The 15,979-nt window shown below is 46.1% G+C and overlaps 1 protein-coding gene across 1 annotated transcript in view; it reads left to right on the plus strand.

Moving 5' to 3' along the window:
• The first annotated feature begins 811 nt into the window (after positions 1 to 811).
• The window catches only part of EMD (emerin), a 39,557-nt gene continuing 24,389 nt past the window's right edge, over positions 812 to 15,979 (plus strand). Inside the window, exons 1-7 of the mRNA XM_066612701.1 lie at positions 812 to 893; positions 2,849 to 2,941; positions 3,029 to 3,109; positions 4,624 to 4,716; positions 11,778 to 11,861; positions 11,944 to 12,024; positions 13,674 to 13,760. Of these exons, the coding sequence (XP_066468798.1) occupies positions 812 to 893; positions 2,849 to 2,941; positions 3,029 to 3,109; positions 4,624 to 4,716; positions 11,778 to 11,861; positions 11,944 to 12,024; positions 13,674 to 13,760 (601 nt within the window). The remainder of the gene's footprint in view (positions 894 to 2,848; positions 2,942 to 3,028; positions 3,110 to 4,623; positions 4,717 to 11,777; positions 11,862 to 11,943; positions 12,025 to 13,673; positions 13,761 to 15,979) is intronic.

Below are 15,979 nucleotides of genomic sequence, written 5' to 3' on the forward strand. Positions count from 1 at the left end.
CGGATCCCAACCCTATTCCCTGAGCAGCTACAAGCCACTCTGCTCTCCTTGGACTTGTGCCACCTCTGGAGGTGTCACATGTCCAAGGAGACCCATTGGGCCAGGGTGACTTACCTCTGGCTGAGCCACTTTGGGCACCGATCCTGTGCTGGATACAGTGCAAGCCTCCCCATTTAATTTCTCTGCCACCTCTCCCTCCTTCGCCGTTCAGCGAGCCAACTAAGCACATAAGAACCTACTCTGATTTTTTAGTGGGTAAAGTCCCTGTAGCAGTCTAGCCTAGTGTTTCTCAAACTGTAGGTTGGGACTCACTAGTTGGGTCGTGAACCAATTTCAGGTGGGTCCCCATTCATTCCAATATTTTATTTTTAATATATTAGACTTGATGCTATCATGGTATGTGACTGCATTTGGGAAAATATTACAGATCTGTTCTTCTAACAAGCTACTGTGTATATGATAGTAAATGGGACTTACTCCTGGGCAGGACTGCAGCCTAGGATTGTTAAAACTCTTCCTCCTTAATGACGTCACTTCCGGTATGACATCGTTTCTGGTGGGTCCTGACAGATTCTCATTCTGAAAAGTGGGTCCTGGTGCTAAAAGTATGAGAAACACTGGTCTAGCCTATAACCAGCTTGCATTTGATTTGATTGCTGATGGGGTAGTCCGTAGGTATGTGGACTTGATGTTTTAAAATTATTTTTATTTGATTTATTTTTAAACTGTGTTCATTTCTCCTGAGGTCATGGCAGAAAGGGTCAACTGGTTGTTGACTCTTTTTTTCCTCCCACACTTTCCAGGTAGCACCATGGACAAGTACAAAGGTCTGACAGATGACGAACTCCTTGCCCTCTTGAAGAAATGCAGGATTCGGCATGGTCCCATCATTGGTATGGAGTAGGCTGATATTACTGTGGTATGAGGGCACGTAAGCAGAGAGGCGCTTCAGGAGGGAAGTTCAGAAGGGGAAAGCCAGCAAACTACAAATGAGACATGGATAAGAAGTCCTACAGTAGCCATGTTTCTCTCCCCGACCAATACTACTGGCATTGCTCATTACCATTCCTGTTTTACAAATAGTGAAATGGTGTTTGAGAAGCTGCAACTTCCCCATTGACATCAAGCATACCCTTTGGAACTCATGTCTGCTAAGTCAGGTCTGAAAACTAATTTGCAACTCAACCCTGAGCTCCTGGAGCGCGGGACTGCCATGTTGCCAAAATGGCTGTGGTGGCATCCTATCAGCTGCCAGTGGCTCCTGATGTCTTCTTGGGGAAAGGGAACGAATGTGAGGGAAGCAGCCCCGCACTAGGGCTACTTGACTCTGCATCAGCTATTTAGCTAGCGAGAGCAAAATAGCTTTTGTACTTTTTATAGAGGGAGAGGATTTCAAGACCCCCAGGACCCTGAAGTGAGAATGGGCCAGTAGAGAAAACAAGCAAGAACTTTCCAGATTCCTTGGCCTTGACAGAGCTGGGAGAACCTGCATGAAGAAAATCTTGACAGAAAGAGCAAAAGACGTTGAGGAAGCCTGCATGAGAAGCCCTGAAATACAGAGCTGGAAATGTGCAACTCAAAGCACAGGAACAGACCACACTGAGAAGAACAGTCATCTAATCCCATTGGTTCCTAATGGCAAAGCACAGTCTACAGGGGTTTTGAGATGTATTGGATCTAACTTGTAGGCTGGTTGGCTGTACAGATGCTAATAGAGAATTGGGGTTGTTACTGTTGAATTGGGAAGTGTTGCCTAAGCCCAACCCTTAAAGCACAGGTCTCCTCAGAAGTGGGGGAGCCAAGCAGGTATTGCCCAGACCCTCCCCCCATGCCGAGGGTCTTCCCAGGAGTCAGGGAGCCAGGTTGACCAGGGAGCCGACCCCAGCCACCCAGGGAAAGCCCAAGTGGGCTGGGTCATTGAGGAAGAGCCCCTCTGGTGGCCCTGGAGACTTGGTGCTGCAAAGCAACACTGAATATACACCCACAGAGTGGGGCACGGGTCAAAGAGGCAGCTGTCCAGCTGTGTTGCTGGAGCAAATGGCCACAGTGATGCCTGGCTGGAGAGGAGAAGGTAGATTCTTCTTGAGCTCCAGTGAGAGTGACCCAATGCAAGGAGAAGTGTGACTCAGATGAAGACTTTGAAGGCAGAGGGAACATGATAGGGCAGCCACATTTTAAAGGTAATTTTATTTATTGAGCCTTGTTAATGTTGAAAATGGTGATGAAGGATGTCTTAATTTTCACAACAAAACCAATGCATGAGTGGCAGGGGCTGCAAACACACACACCCCTGCTCAGCCTTACTGCTCTTTCATTTCTGACTAATTTATCCCAGCCAATCCCTGAAAAGAGCAGCCAGCCAGGCTGAGGCAAAAGGTTTTTGCACTTAAAGGAACATAGGGAAGGGGAGACAGCTAATCTCCCTTGGTCTGTACACCCATTTTGATTTACTAAATGAAGCAGACCTCTCTACTTTAAGTGAATGGCGCATATATGTGAACAAACATGGCTGCCCCAGCACAACTAGCAAGACCTTCAAAACTGGAAGAGAATGAGCATATTGGTGTGAAATAACTAGCCACTGGGGGGCTATGGGCCAACTCTGATGTGTAATCAGCTATTTTGCATACTTTCAGCAAAGATGTGTCTGCTCATAGGGAAGCAGAGAGTGGCAAGGGGAGGTCTGAGTGAGATGAAGGCAGCAACCATTTTAATGAGGCAGGGAAATAGGTGTGGCCAGGATTGCCAAGAGTGGCTTCATAATCACCAGAAGGGTGATGAGTTTGAGGAAGGGCCGGGGACATTTTTGGGATGGGATTTGACCACCTGCTTGGATTCCCTCCTCCAGGCTCAACCCGGAAACTTTATGAAAAGAAAATCTATGAATATGAGAAGCAGCAGCAGGCACAGCAACATTCTTTCCCTGCAAAGAACTATGCAGGTGAGAAGAACCTGATGCAACTGGGGAAAAGCTGCACTCCTGTCAGACACTAACACCCCTCCTTTCCACGTGTTTCTGCCCCAACAGAGCTGCAGAGAGGCACAAACAGCACACAACAGATTGTTGAGACTTATCAGAACAGGGAAAACATTAGCCATGTGCAAGAAGGTAAGGGAATGTTTTCCTTTCATCACCTTGTCAAAAGGAGATAACGCAACAAAAAGGAGCACCTTAATCACTCATTCAAATCAGATACAATTCAAATTAAACCATCTACTACTGAAGAGATTGTGCCTTTACAAATATCTGTACAAGTTAGCTTCCAGTCTTCACTGATCCAAATTAAGAAAGCTTGTCAGCTTATTCATATAACTAAGACCAGATTCATTTCTCAGAGGCAATCATATCTGATACGGCATGAAAACATGAAATGGGTAAGGATAAAGGAGTAACATTAGATAACTTTTAATGGGGGGTGTAATACATCATCATCATTAATTATCAATAATAAAATGAGTGCAAGATATTCAGCAATCACACACAGAACTAACCCTAAATGTAAGGGGCTTCCAGGTAGGAAGAGGAGGAGAAGTGGTAATCCTTACAAGAGAAAGAGTGTACTCAAGCAAAGGAGGGGAAGAGAGATGTAGGAATATCAGGGGGATTAGCCAAGGGGAACCAACATTTTTGCAGGAGAGAAGGGGGAGGGGTGAAAGACCAAGAGAAAACAGGTGCTTTGCCAAAATCCCTTTCCAAATTTGGTCTAGAGAACTTATGCCCACTTTCAGCTAATTAGTTCCCCCCTTCACTCAAAATAGCCCTAACTCTATAGAAAGCACCGCTGGGCCCCAGCACCAGAGTAACACCTGTTCAACCTGCAGAGTTCCTCCTTTCCCCCTCCTGTCAGCAGCTTCTCTAGTTGCTGCAGCAACACCTTAGTTCCCAGCAGCTCCTGGGTGTGGCAGCCACACACCAGTCTCCAGCAGTCTCTGTTCCAACATTCTGTTTGTTCATTCGGTCTGTCAACCAGTCAGTCTATCAGTTAGTCCACCAGTTTGTCCAAGTTCTTTCCTTCTGCTCTTTTCAAACTCCTTCTCTGTACACCCACATCCTTTTCCTTCCTCCTGGTGCTGCTTTTATCCCTAAGGGGCTTGTTGCCTCCAAGTGGCTGCAGCTGTGCAGCACACTCACTGCAATCTAAGGCTCTGGTGTTAACCCCATGCTTCCCAGGCCTGCCAGAGCAAGTGACCACTGATGACACAACACTGTCTCCTCAAGAGATCTTGTGCATTTTCATTGCAAGAGAAAGAGGATACGTTTGATTAGAAGAGATCCAGCCTTCATATAGTTCTTTTTTTCAAGTCTTACCCATCCACAAAACTGAACCAAATGAAAATTCTTATTGAAACCCTCATCCACCAAAAGATAGTCTAGAGGAGAGGTATCCAGCCCGGAAGTAACCATTCCTATATCTGTTCCACACGGCCAACAGTGGTTAGATAATTTAACTTTCTCCCAGCAAACCCATCTAATGTTTAAAGGGAATTCATAAAAATTCCTTTAGCAAAATCTCACCAAAATCACCTTTCATGAAAAGCCACCAAAAAGGATAACTAGAGGGGCAGGCACAGGAAAACAACAGAAGTTGGTCAGAATGATTATTTTCCCCTTGTTCTTTCTAGGTGGCACCATGCCCGAGCACAAAGTGTATTTGACAGACGCTGAACTCCTTGCCCGCTTGAAGAAATACAACATCCCACATGGGCCCATTGTTGGTAGGGATGAAAGCAATATCATCGCTATATTGAGAGAAGTACATAGATGTGCACGCTTATACCATAGTCTTTCGAGACTGAAGGTTGCCAACCACTTGGGGAATGGAATTCAGAAACAAAAAGTCAACAGTGAAACTTGGATGAGAAGCTTAGGCATGCAATAACTATGTCTCTTTATCTGAACAACACTCACAGTGCTTGCCCCTCCATCACTATTCCCATTTTACAGATAGAGCAATGCAGTTAAGAAACATCAATTTCTCCACTGTTCCACTCACTGGAACACAAGTCCTTCATGCTGGCTATGAAGTCCAATTCATACTTGTATGCAAAGCGTGAACTGGCCCAAATGGAAAGCCAGCTTGGTACAGCATAAGAACATAAGAACATAAGAACAGCCCCACTGGATCAGGCCATAGGCCCATCTAGTCCAGCTTCCTGTATCTCACAGCGGCCCACCAAATGCCCCAGGGAGCACACCAGATAACAAGAGACCTCGTCCTGGTGCTCTCCCCTACATCTGGCATTCTGACTTAACCCATTCCTAAAATCAGGAGGTTGCGCATACACATCATGGCTTGTACCCCATAATGGATTTTTCCTCCAGAAACTCGTCCAATCCCCTTTTAAAGGCGTCTAGGCTAGACACCAGCACCACATCCTGTGGCAAGGAGTTCCACAGACTGACCACGCGCTGAGTAAAGAAATATTTTCTTTTGTCTGTCCTAACCCGCCCAACACTCAATTTTAGTGGATGTCCCCTGGTTCTGGTATTATGTGAGAGTGTAAAGAGCATCTCCCTATCCACTCTGTCCATCCCCTGCATAATTTTGTATGTCTCAATCATGTCCCCCCTCAAGCGTCTCTTTTCTAGGCTGAAGAGGCCCAAACGCCGTAGCCTTTCCTCATAAGGAAGGTGCCCCAGCCCCATAATCATCTTAGTTGCTCTCTTTTGCACCTTTTCCATTTCCACTATGTCTTTTTTGAGATGCGGCGACCAGAACTGGACACAATACTCCAGGTGTGGCCTTACCATCGATTTGTACAACGGCATTATAATATTAGCCGTTTTGTTCTCAATACCCTTCCTAATGATCCCAAGCATAGAATTGGCCTTCTTCACTGCCGCCGCACATTGGGTCGACACTTTCATCGACCTGTCCACCACCACCCCAAGATCTCTCTCCTGATCTGTCACAGACAGCTCAGAACCCATCAGCCTATATCTAAAGTTTTGATTTTTTGCCCCAATGTGCATGACTTTACACTTACTGACATTGAAGCGCATCTGCCATTTTGCTGCCCATTCTGCCAGTCTGGAGAGATCCTTCTGGAGCTCCTCACAATCACTTCTGGTCTTTACCACTCGGAAAAGTTTGGTGTCGTCTGCAAACTTAGCCACTTCACTGCTCAACCCTGTCTCCAGGTCATTTATGAAGAGGTTGAAAAGCACCGGTCCCAGGACAGATCCTTGGGGCACACCGCTTTTCACCTCTCTCCATTGTGAAAATTGCCCATTGACACCCACTCTCTGCTTCCTGGCCTCCAACCAGTTCTCAATCCACGAGAGGACCTGTCCTCTAATTCCCTGACTGTGGAGTTTTTTCAGTAGCCTTTGGTGAGGGACTGTGTCAAATGCCTTCTGAAAGTCCAGATATATAATGTCCACAGGTTCTCCCGCATCCACATGCCTGTTGACCTTTTCAAAGAATTCTATAAGGTTCGTGAGGCAAGACTTACCCTTACAGAAGCCATGCTGACTCTCCCTCAGCAAGGCCTGTTCGTCTATGTGTTTTGAGATCCTATCTTTGATGAGGCATTCCACCATCTTACCCGGTATGGATGTTAGGCTGACCGGCCTATAGTTTCCCGGGTCCCCCCTCTTTCCCTTTTTAAAAATAGGCGTGACATTTGCTATCCTCCAATCTTCTGGTACCGTGGCTGTTTTGAGGGACAAGTTGCATATCTTAGTCAAGAGATCTGCAACTTCATTCTTCAATTCCTTAATAACCCTTGGGTGTATGCCATCAGGGCCCGGTGACTTATTGATCTTTAATTTATCAATGAGGTCTGAAACATCTTCTCTTTTAACCTCTATCTGACTTAACTCCTCGGTTAGGAGGGGCCGTTCGGGCAGCGGTATCTGCCCGAGGTCTTCTGCCGTGAAGACAGATGCAAAGAACTCATTTAATTTCTCTGCCATCTCTAAGTCTCCTTTTATCTCCCCTTTCCCTCCCTCACCATCCAGAGGGCCAACCGCTTCTCTGGCGGGTTTCCTGCTTCTAACATATTTGAAGAAGCTTTTATTATTCCCCTTAATGTTGCTGGCCATGCGTTCCTCATAGTCTCGCTTGGCCTCCCCTATCACCTTCTTACATTTCTTTTGCCACAGTTTATGTTCCTTTTTATTCTCTTCATTAGGGCAAGACTTCCATTTACGGAAGGAAGCTTCCTTGCCCTTCACAGCCTCTCTAACTTGGCTGGTTAGCCATGCGGGCACTCTCCTGGATTTAGTGGAACCCTTCTTTCTTTGCGGTATACACCTCTGCTGGGCCTCTATTACTGTTGTTTTAAGCAGCCTCCATGCACTCTGGAGAGATTGGACTCTTTTTACCCTCCCTTTCAACCTCCTCCTAACCAGCCTCCTCATTTGAGGGAAGTCCGCCCGTCGGAAGTCAAGGGTTTTTGTTAGAGATTTGCCTGGTCAAGAAATCCGGTTTCCTTATCGTGACCAGAACACAAAAGCACTGGGCTAAAGCACTGGGCTTGGATGAAGGATGTCTAGATTCAGATCCCTGTTCAAGACCATCCTGGAGATTCCTGACTTAGACATGTGACCTCTCAGCCTACCTCACGTTAGGAAAATAAATGCAGCCTTTGCTCCATGCTCTGGGGCTACTCATGGGCTCAGTATTGTATTGGCAACCTTCAGTCTCGAAAGTCTATGGTATCACGCTCTGAAAGGTGGTTCTGGCACAGCGTCTAGTGTGGCTGAAAAGGCCGATTCGGGAGTGACAATCCCTTCCACACCGGGAGCAAGTGCAGTCTGTTCCTGGTCTGTCTCCCTGGCTATGGGCCTTCCTTCTTTGCCTCTTAGCCTCAGACTGTTGGCAAAGTGTCTCTTCAAACTGGGAAAGGCCATGCTGCACAGCCTGCCTCCAAGCGGGCCGCTCAGAGGCCAGGGTTTCCCACTTGTTGAGGTCCACTCCTAACCTTCAGATCCCTCTTGCAGATGTCCTTGTATCGCAGCTGTGGTCTACCTGTAGGGCGCTTTCCTTGCACGAGTTCTCCATAGAGGAGATCCTTTGGGATCCGGCCATCATCCATTCTCACGACATGACCGAGCCAACGCAGGCGTCTCTGTTTCAGTAGTGAATACATGCTAGGGATTCCAGCACGTTCCAGGACTGTGTTGTTTGGAACTTTGTCCTGCCAGGTGATGCCGAGAATGCGTCGGAGGCAGCGCATGTGGAAAGCGTTCAGTTTCCTCTCCTGTTGTGAGTGGAGAGTCCATGACTTGCTGCAGTACAGAAGTATACTCAGGACGCAAGCTCTGTAGACCTGGATCTTGGTATGTTCCGCCAGCTTCTTGTTGGATCAGACTCTCTTTGTGAGTCTGGAAAACGTGGTAGCTGCTTTACCGAAGCGTTTGTTTAGCTCGATATCGAGAGAGTGTCAGAGATCGTTGAGCCAAGGTACACAAAGTCATGGACAACCTCCAGTTCATGCGCAGAGATTGTAATGCAGGGAGGTGAGTCCACATCCTGAACCATGACCTGTGTTTTCTTTAGGCTGATCGTCAGTCCAAAATCATGGCAGGCCTTGCTAAAACGATCCATGAGCTGCTGGAGATCTTTGGCAGAGTGGGTAGTGACAGCTGCATCGTTGGCAAAGAGGAAGTCACGAAGACATTTCAGCTGGACTTTGGACTTTGCTCTCAGTCTGGAGAGGTTGAAGAGCTTTCCATCTGATCTGGACCACCACTGATATGGTATTCTCCCTTAGACAACTGCAGGAGAAATGCAGGGAACAACGACAGCCACTCTTTATAGCCTTCATAGATCTCACAAAGGCTTTCGACGTGGTCAGCAGGGACGGCCTCTTCAAGATTCTCCCCAAGATCGGATGTCCACCCAGGCTCCTCAGCATCATCAGATCCTTCCACAAGGACATGAAGGGCACTGTTGTCTTCGATGGCTCCACATCAGACCCCTTTGACATCCGAATTGGCATGAAGCAGGGCTGTGTTCTTGCACCAACCTTGTTTGGGATTTTCTTCGCTGTCCTGCTGAAGCAGGCCTTTGGAACTGCAACAGAAGGCATCTATCTCCGGACCAGATCAGATGGAACTCATGGGCTATGAATGCAACATTCAACATGCTCTAATGTCAGAGGGAATGAGCAGGCACAAGAGCTTATGTGGCCCAGCAGGAGCAGTAAATGTGAGAAACTCCAGGTTCACCTTCAAACTCAGTTCAGGTGTAAGGAGCTATTTTGAATGTACTTCCAAAGAAGCACCTTGAGCAGCAGAGGGTGGCTGGGAAAGATTGTGAGATAAGCAGGGAATGAGAAGAAGGGATTGTCCTGTGGCTGCCAAGAACTTGTACTTATTGCCAAAAGCATGGCAAGTTTCTGGAAGGAACTAAATAACCCAGCCATTTTCAACCACATTGGCGTTCTGTGAGTGGTCCACAGGTGTGCCACAGGAATTTGAAGGAAGGTCATTTATTAATAGGGCTAATGGGGGATATGAGCTCCCACTGGCAGCACAGCGTGCCTTGTTAATTGTCAAAAACCTGATGGTGTGCCTTGACAATTTTAGTGCCTTGTTAGTGTGCCATGAGATGAAAGATTGAAAATTGCTGGAATAACCCCTTGCTGGCTGACTTTAAATTCACCTGCCTGGATTTTCTCCTCCAGGAACAACTCGGAAACTTTATGAAAAGATACTTAATGAATACGAGAACCAGCAGGCACAACAGCATCCTTCTCCTGGACAGTGGTCTGCACAGGTGAGAGGAAATCCATGCAACTGGGGAAGGGAACCACTTCTCACTTGATTACTGACATACAGAACAAAGGAAGGGGAAATAACAGAGATATATCCCTAAGTTCAAATCATGCATAATACATAGACCGTATTAATATACCATAACATTAAATCAGAGGCAGAGAAATGGAGTTCCTGATGTTAAGGATTGCTTAGCATGTCAAAACATTCCATTCTTCATTGTACTTATTAACAATTGCCTTGTCACTTTTAGTTTGAACATACCAATTTAATTTATTCAGTGTAGCCAAGCCCCAGCGCTTAACAAGCTGTTCCCTTGGTTTTGATAAAGTCACAGATTTCTAATATTAAGAAAGCATCATTCTTGCAGTCACTACCATTTGAAACAGTAAAGTTTCCTTTTCCTTGTAACTTTATCGCTTATGCGAGTTAGTAAAAAGAGCTTTCTTTCAATGCAAGAAACCTCTTTCAGAGGGTTCAATGCAAGATAAACTTTTAGGATGCTTATTATCAAGTACACAATCTGTCCTTAAGAATGTGCCAACTCTTTGCAGTTGGCACAAATTGGTACAAGTTGCAACTGGCACAAGAGCATGAGCCGTTTGCATTTCATTGCAATTCCAAGAGACTACTACAATTGGGACACCTTTTGAACGGTCTATATAGAGATAAGTATCAAAATGTAAGGACCAGGTAGCAATTCATCCCTCATATTGAGGTAATGTATGTATAAATATTTATCCAAACTAGCTCCCTTTCCTCCACTGATAAATGCAACTAAGAGAGAATGTCTACGTATTTGTATTACTAGGATCCGACCTGTTTCCAGGATGCAACAGTATCTGTTATATAATTGATAAAACAGGATTGGGTTGCACACAGTTATTTGCACAAATGATGCCAATGCTCTTGCTGAGCTGCCTATTGAATGCCATCATGGACAGTATGTATAGTGGAGGAGGCCCTCTCGCTACCGTCCATCAAGTGAGGCTCAGGACAAGTTTGATTATTAGAGAATCTGCTTTCATATGGTTCTTTCCTAAGTCTTACCCCACTGCAAAACTGAACCAAATGCATTTTTTTATTGAAACCCTCATCCACCTAAACAGAAGCTCGAGGGGAGATATATCCGGAACTAACCAGTCCTAAATTTCATACTGTCAACAATGGTGAGACAACTGAATTTTCTCCCACCAAACTCAACCTATGTTTACAGGGAGTTCCTAATAATTATTCCTTTAGCAAAATCTTCTTTTCCCCTATTCTTTCCAGGTGACACTATGGCTCAGCATAAAGTATATCTGACAGATGATGCTCCTTGCCCGCTTGAAGAAATACAGGATACCACATGGCCCCATTGTTGGTATGGACTAAAGCTACTGAATAATGTAGCTACTGTACGTTGTAGGAAGCAAATAGACATGCACTTGGGGCACTGTGTTCAGAAGCCCAGCTGTGAATCTTGGATGAGAAGCCTAGGCATGGAGCAACAATACTTTTTTAACTGACTGATGAGCCAATCCTAACCAAGGCCCGCACTGGTGGAATGTGCATTCCGCCAGAGCAAGCTGTACTTGCTTTGGATTCCTTGAAAGGAGGGTGAGTTATAAATACCATTAATGGCATTGCATTCAACATTAGAGGAGACAAGCAGGCAGAAAGATCTTTGGCTACCAATGGCTGAGCTGCTCTCTTCAGAAGGGCAAAAGGCATTGGATAGGAGGGCAGAAGGAGAGAGGAAGGTATGTGTTCAAGCTGGAGCTGTAAAAATCAAGAACTCCATATTACGTAACTTTGAAGCTTTGCTGAAGCTTAAGAGACTATTGCCTAAGAAACTATTTTTCCAAACATGCACTAAATCCTAGGGAAGCCTGTGAGCTACACAGGGAATAGGAGGATAGGGAAACAAAGAAGCAAAGGAAGTGTGTGTGACCGGGTTGGCCAAGGCACCGGCTTGCTAATTTCCATAAGACTGATGAGTTTGTGGAAGGAACAGAATAATCCTTTGTTGACTTGGTTTTAAATCACCTACCTGGATTCCTTGCTCCAGGAACAACCCGGAAACTTTATGAAAAGAAAATCTATGAATATGAGAACAAGCAGGCACAGCGGCATCCTTCTCCTAGACAGGCAGGTAAGAATTTGAAGCAATTGGGGAAAGTCGGCCATTGTCAGGTGCTAGCACTTCACCTTGATATGCTTTTCTGTCAATGCAGAACCAAACAACAATCAAGACATCACACAAAAAAGCTTCAAGAGGCCTCAGAGCAGGAGAAACCTCAGCTCTGCGCGAGAAGGTGAGAGAGGCTTCAGATAAGGAACTGAATGCGTAAGGCAGAAAATTAGGAATCAGCCATTTCTGATGAACTTTGGGAGAGATCTGGGGAACAAGAAGGGCAGCTGTATCCGGACAAAATAGGGTTGAGGTTCTCAAACTGGGGCATCACAATGCCCCTGCCTGAGAGCCTCAGCCCCTGGCTCCTTAAGGAGTGGGGGAAGGGGAAGAGGCAACAAAGCGATCCACAGGATCACATCGCTAATGGGGGTGTAGGGGTATTGTTTTTACTTACTGAGGGCTGGCACAAGTGGCAGGAGCCCCACACAGCCCTTCTCAGGGCTCCTCGAGCCTTAGAATGTTGGAAAAAAGCAATTGCAAACCACTTCCCTGGACACAAATGTTTCACAATTCTTTGAAGGACCAATACCAATTTGATGTGAAAAACTGACCCAAACCAGACAACTTTCTAAAAAATGAGGGACACAATTGGCTAGACACAACAACCACAACCCCATTCCCCACTGGCTGTATACTGTATAGCAGCTGTTTTCAAACACTCTTTGAGAGTTTGAGCCGCTCTAAGTTCTTGCAGGGGTGGGGGAGAGGCAGCAGGGGATATCCCCAGGATCCACCACTGAGTGGGGCTGCAGGGGCTTGGGTCCACTTACCCAAGCCTCCTGCAGCCTCCCTGGGGTGCAGGGAGCCCCGCGTGACCTTCTGCAGGACTCCCCATAGCTTTGAAAGTGGAGCAATCGCGCCCTGTCTCAAAGCAGAAGTGGAGTGTGATTGCTCCACTTTCACTTCTGAAGCTGTAGGGAGCCCTGCAGAAGATCACGCAGGGCTCCCTGCACCCCCAGGAGGCTGCAGAAGGCTCAGGTAAGTGGACCCAAGCCCCTGCAGCCCTGCTCAGCTGCACGATCCTGCTGCTGCCTTCTCCCTGCCTCCTGGCTGCCCCTGCCCCTTAAGGAGCAGAGACCAGGGCCCACAGGCACCCCAGTCTGAAAAGCCCTGCTGTATAGGCATCTCTTCCTCTCCCCCTGTACAGTACCAGCACTGCCTTCTGCTCATGAGGAGACTACTGTCTTTTCTCCTGCAAATTCTCTCACCTGCCTGTCTGCTTATAGCTATGCTGAGGCCCACCCAAGTACACCTGCACTGTATTAGTGGGTAAGGAGGACAGAGTTGTAGGTAACAAGAGGTAGGTGGCAATCCTGCCTCTTGCAGATAGTGAATTTGCATATAAAGAGAACTGACTGTACTTACTTTAACAGCACATGTAGGGGGTTCTTCCCATGCAATTGCAGAAACTAAGAGGAAATGGGGGGGGCAGGGCATGACCATGCAAGTCTGTAGTCACATGGGGTCTGTTGGACAAGGTACATATCAACTGGACTGGCCCAGGGCCAGCCACATCTTGGATTGTAGGACTCATTTCTACTTTAATACACTATTTTGCTTGCTTCATTCCCAGAAAACAAGAGCAGGTAGGGGAGATTGTGAGGTAAGCAAGGACTTGGAAGGTGACAAGCATTTGAAAGAAGTGAGGCACTGCTGGGACTTCCAAGACAGAAGGTGTCATAATTACTAGAAGGGTGAGAAGTTTGTAAAATGAATCAAGGAAGCTTTCTTGGCTTGGATTTATGCACCTGTCTGAATTCTGTCCTTCAGGATCAGCCTCAAAACATGATGGAAACAACATCTGTGAGAAACAGCAGACACAGTTTGGTTCACCTGCAGGATCAATGACCCACACAGGTGAGAAGAACCCAACACACCTGGAAAGAGAGACCTTTCTCAGGCAGGAATATCCCATCTTTGTGTTTCTGTCCATGTAGAGCCAAGAAGCAGCCAAAGCAATACCCAAGAGACTTTTGTGAGTCCTCAGAGCAGAGAAACCCACAGCAATGGGCAGAAAGGTGAGAAATTATTTTGCTAAAATAGCAGAATAGGCAGCTAGTAAGGATTCAGAGGAATCTGGAGGACTTGTGGGGGAGACCTGGTGTGCAGAATGAAAGGTGATTTCATTCTGGAACATTTATTTAATACATTTCTAGGCTGCTTTTCTATTAAAACAATATCCAATGTGGTTCAGAAGATTAAAATTACAGAATACTATATATAATAAAACAGTAGACAAACAGTAAAACAAACTTACCGTAAATGAGTAAAAATCATTGCAAGATCTTCAAAGCAAGAGGATCAATAAAGTTATCTTATAAGCAGTAAAGAACACTATTAAAAAGCTCAGGGAATAAAGTTTTTAACTGATCACTAGAACAATGAAAATGTTTGTGCTTCTGTCACTTGTTGGGCATTCCGGAGGTAAGGTACCACCCCTGAAAGGGGCCCTCTCCCCAGTCACCACACACTTGACCTTTCCTGGTGCAGACACTTGGAGTAGAGGCTGCAAAGCATATCTTCACATGCAAACTGGCTTATTATTTTCCTCAGTATTAACATTAATCCTGAAGACAGGGGCCAAAATAGAGGGTAGCTTTAGCTGTGCTTTAAAACTCACTGAAATTCATGGGGTTGAAGTTATTTTTTTAAACAAGCTGATACCCAGAAAGAATGCACTAAGTGACTAAGACATAGGACAAGCATTGTCAGTAGGAACAAAAATAGTACTTACCAATGCAATCAGTGTCCCCTTCAGTTCTACAGGTCCCAGACTACTAGAAGTTTCCATTAAATACCACAGTCTTATACATACCTCTGTGGGTGTAAATCTTACTGAGCAGGACATGCTACCAGTGAGCAGGCGCAATACTGGGTTGCAAATCACATGCCTTCCAACTCCAAGCAGGAAAAAAAGCCATGTTAGCTTTTCCCAACACTCTTAACTTCTTCTGAATCCTAGATGCCCAAATCCTTACTGAGACTTCCATCAAAAGCAACAGCATTGCTCTAGGTGTGTCCAACTTCTGAAGGATTCTGCAAAAGAATGGGAGGCACTGTGTTCAGCTGAGCCTGAGTCCTACTGGAAAGAAAAACCAACCATTCCCCAGGAGCTTAATGAGTGATGTAGTCTTTAAAACTCAACCCAGCACTTAATGAGGCTGGGGCTCAAAGAGTGCATAGCTGTTTTCTCTCTAGAGGGCACCATAAGAACATAAGAACATAAGAACAGCCCCACTGGATCAGGCCATAGGCCCATCTAGTCCAGCTTCCTGTATCTCACAGCGGCCCACCAAATGCCCCAGGGAGCACACCAGATAACAAGAGACCTCATCCTGGTGCCCTCCCCTACATCTGGCATTCTGACTTAACCCATTTCTAAAATCAGGAGGTTGCGCATACACATCATGGCTTGTACCCCATAATGGATTTTTCCTCCAGAAACTCGTCCAATCCCCTTTTAAAGGCATCTAGGCTAGACGCCAGCACCACATCCTGTGGCAAGGAGTTCCACAGACCGACCACACGCTGAGTAAAGAAATATTTTCTTTTGTCTGTCCTAACCCGCCCAACACTCAATTTTAGTGGATGTCCCCTGGTTCTGGTATTATGTGAGAGTGTAAAGAGCATCTCCCTATCCACTCTGTCCATCCCCTGCATAATTTTGTATGTCTCAATCATGTCCCCCCTCAAGCGTCTCTTTTCTAGGCTGAAGAGGCCCAAACGCCGTAGCCTTTCCTCATAAGGAAGGTGCCCCAGCCCCGTAATCATCTTAGTCGCTCTCTTTTGCACCTTTTCCATTTCCACTATGTCTTTCTTGAGATGCGGCGACCAGAATTGGACACAATACTCCAGGTGTGGCCTTACCATCGATTTGTACAATGGCATTATAATACTAACCGTTTTGTTCTCAATACCCTTCCTAATGATCCCAAGCATAGAATTGGCCTTCTTCACTGCCGCCGCACATTGGGTCGACACTTTCATCGACCTGTCCACCACCACCCCAAGATCTCTCTCCTGATCTGTCACAGACAGCTCAGAACCCATCAGCCTATATCTAAAGTTTTGATTTT

The sequence above is a fragment of the Tiliqua scincoides genome, chromosome 2 (assembly GCF_035046505.1).
Source record: "Tiliqua scincoides isolate rTilSci1 chromosome 2, rTilSci1.hap2, whole genome shotgun sequence".
NCBI classification, from domain to species: Eukaryota; Metazoa; Chordata; class Lepidosauria; order Squamata; family Scincidae; genus Tiliqua; species Tiliqua scincoides.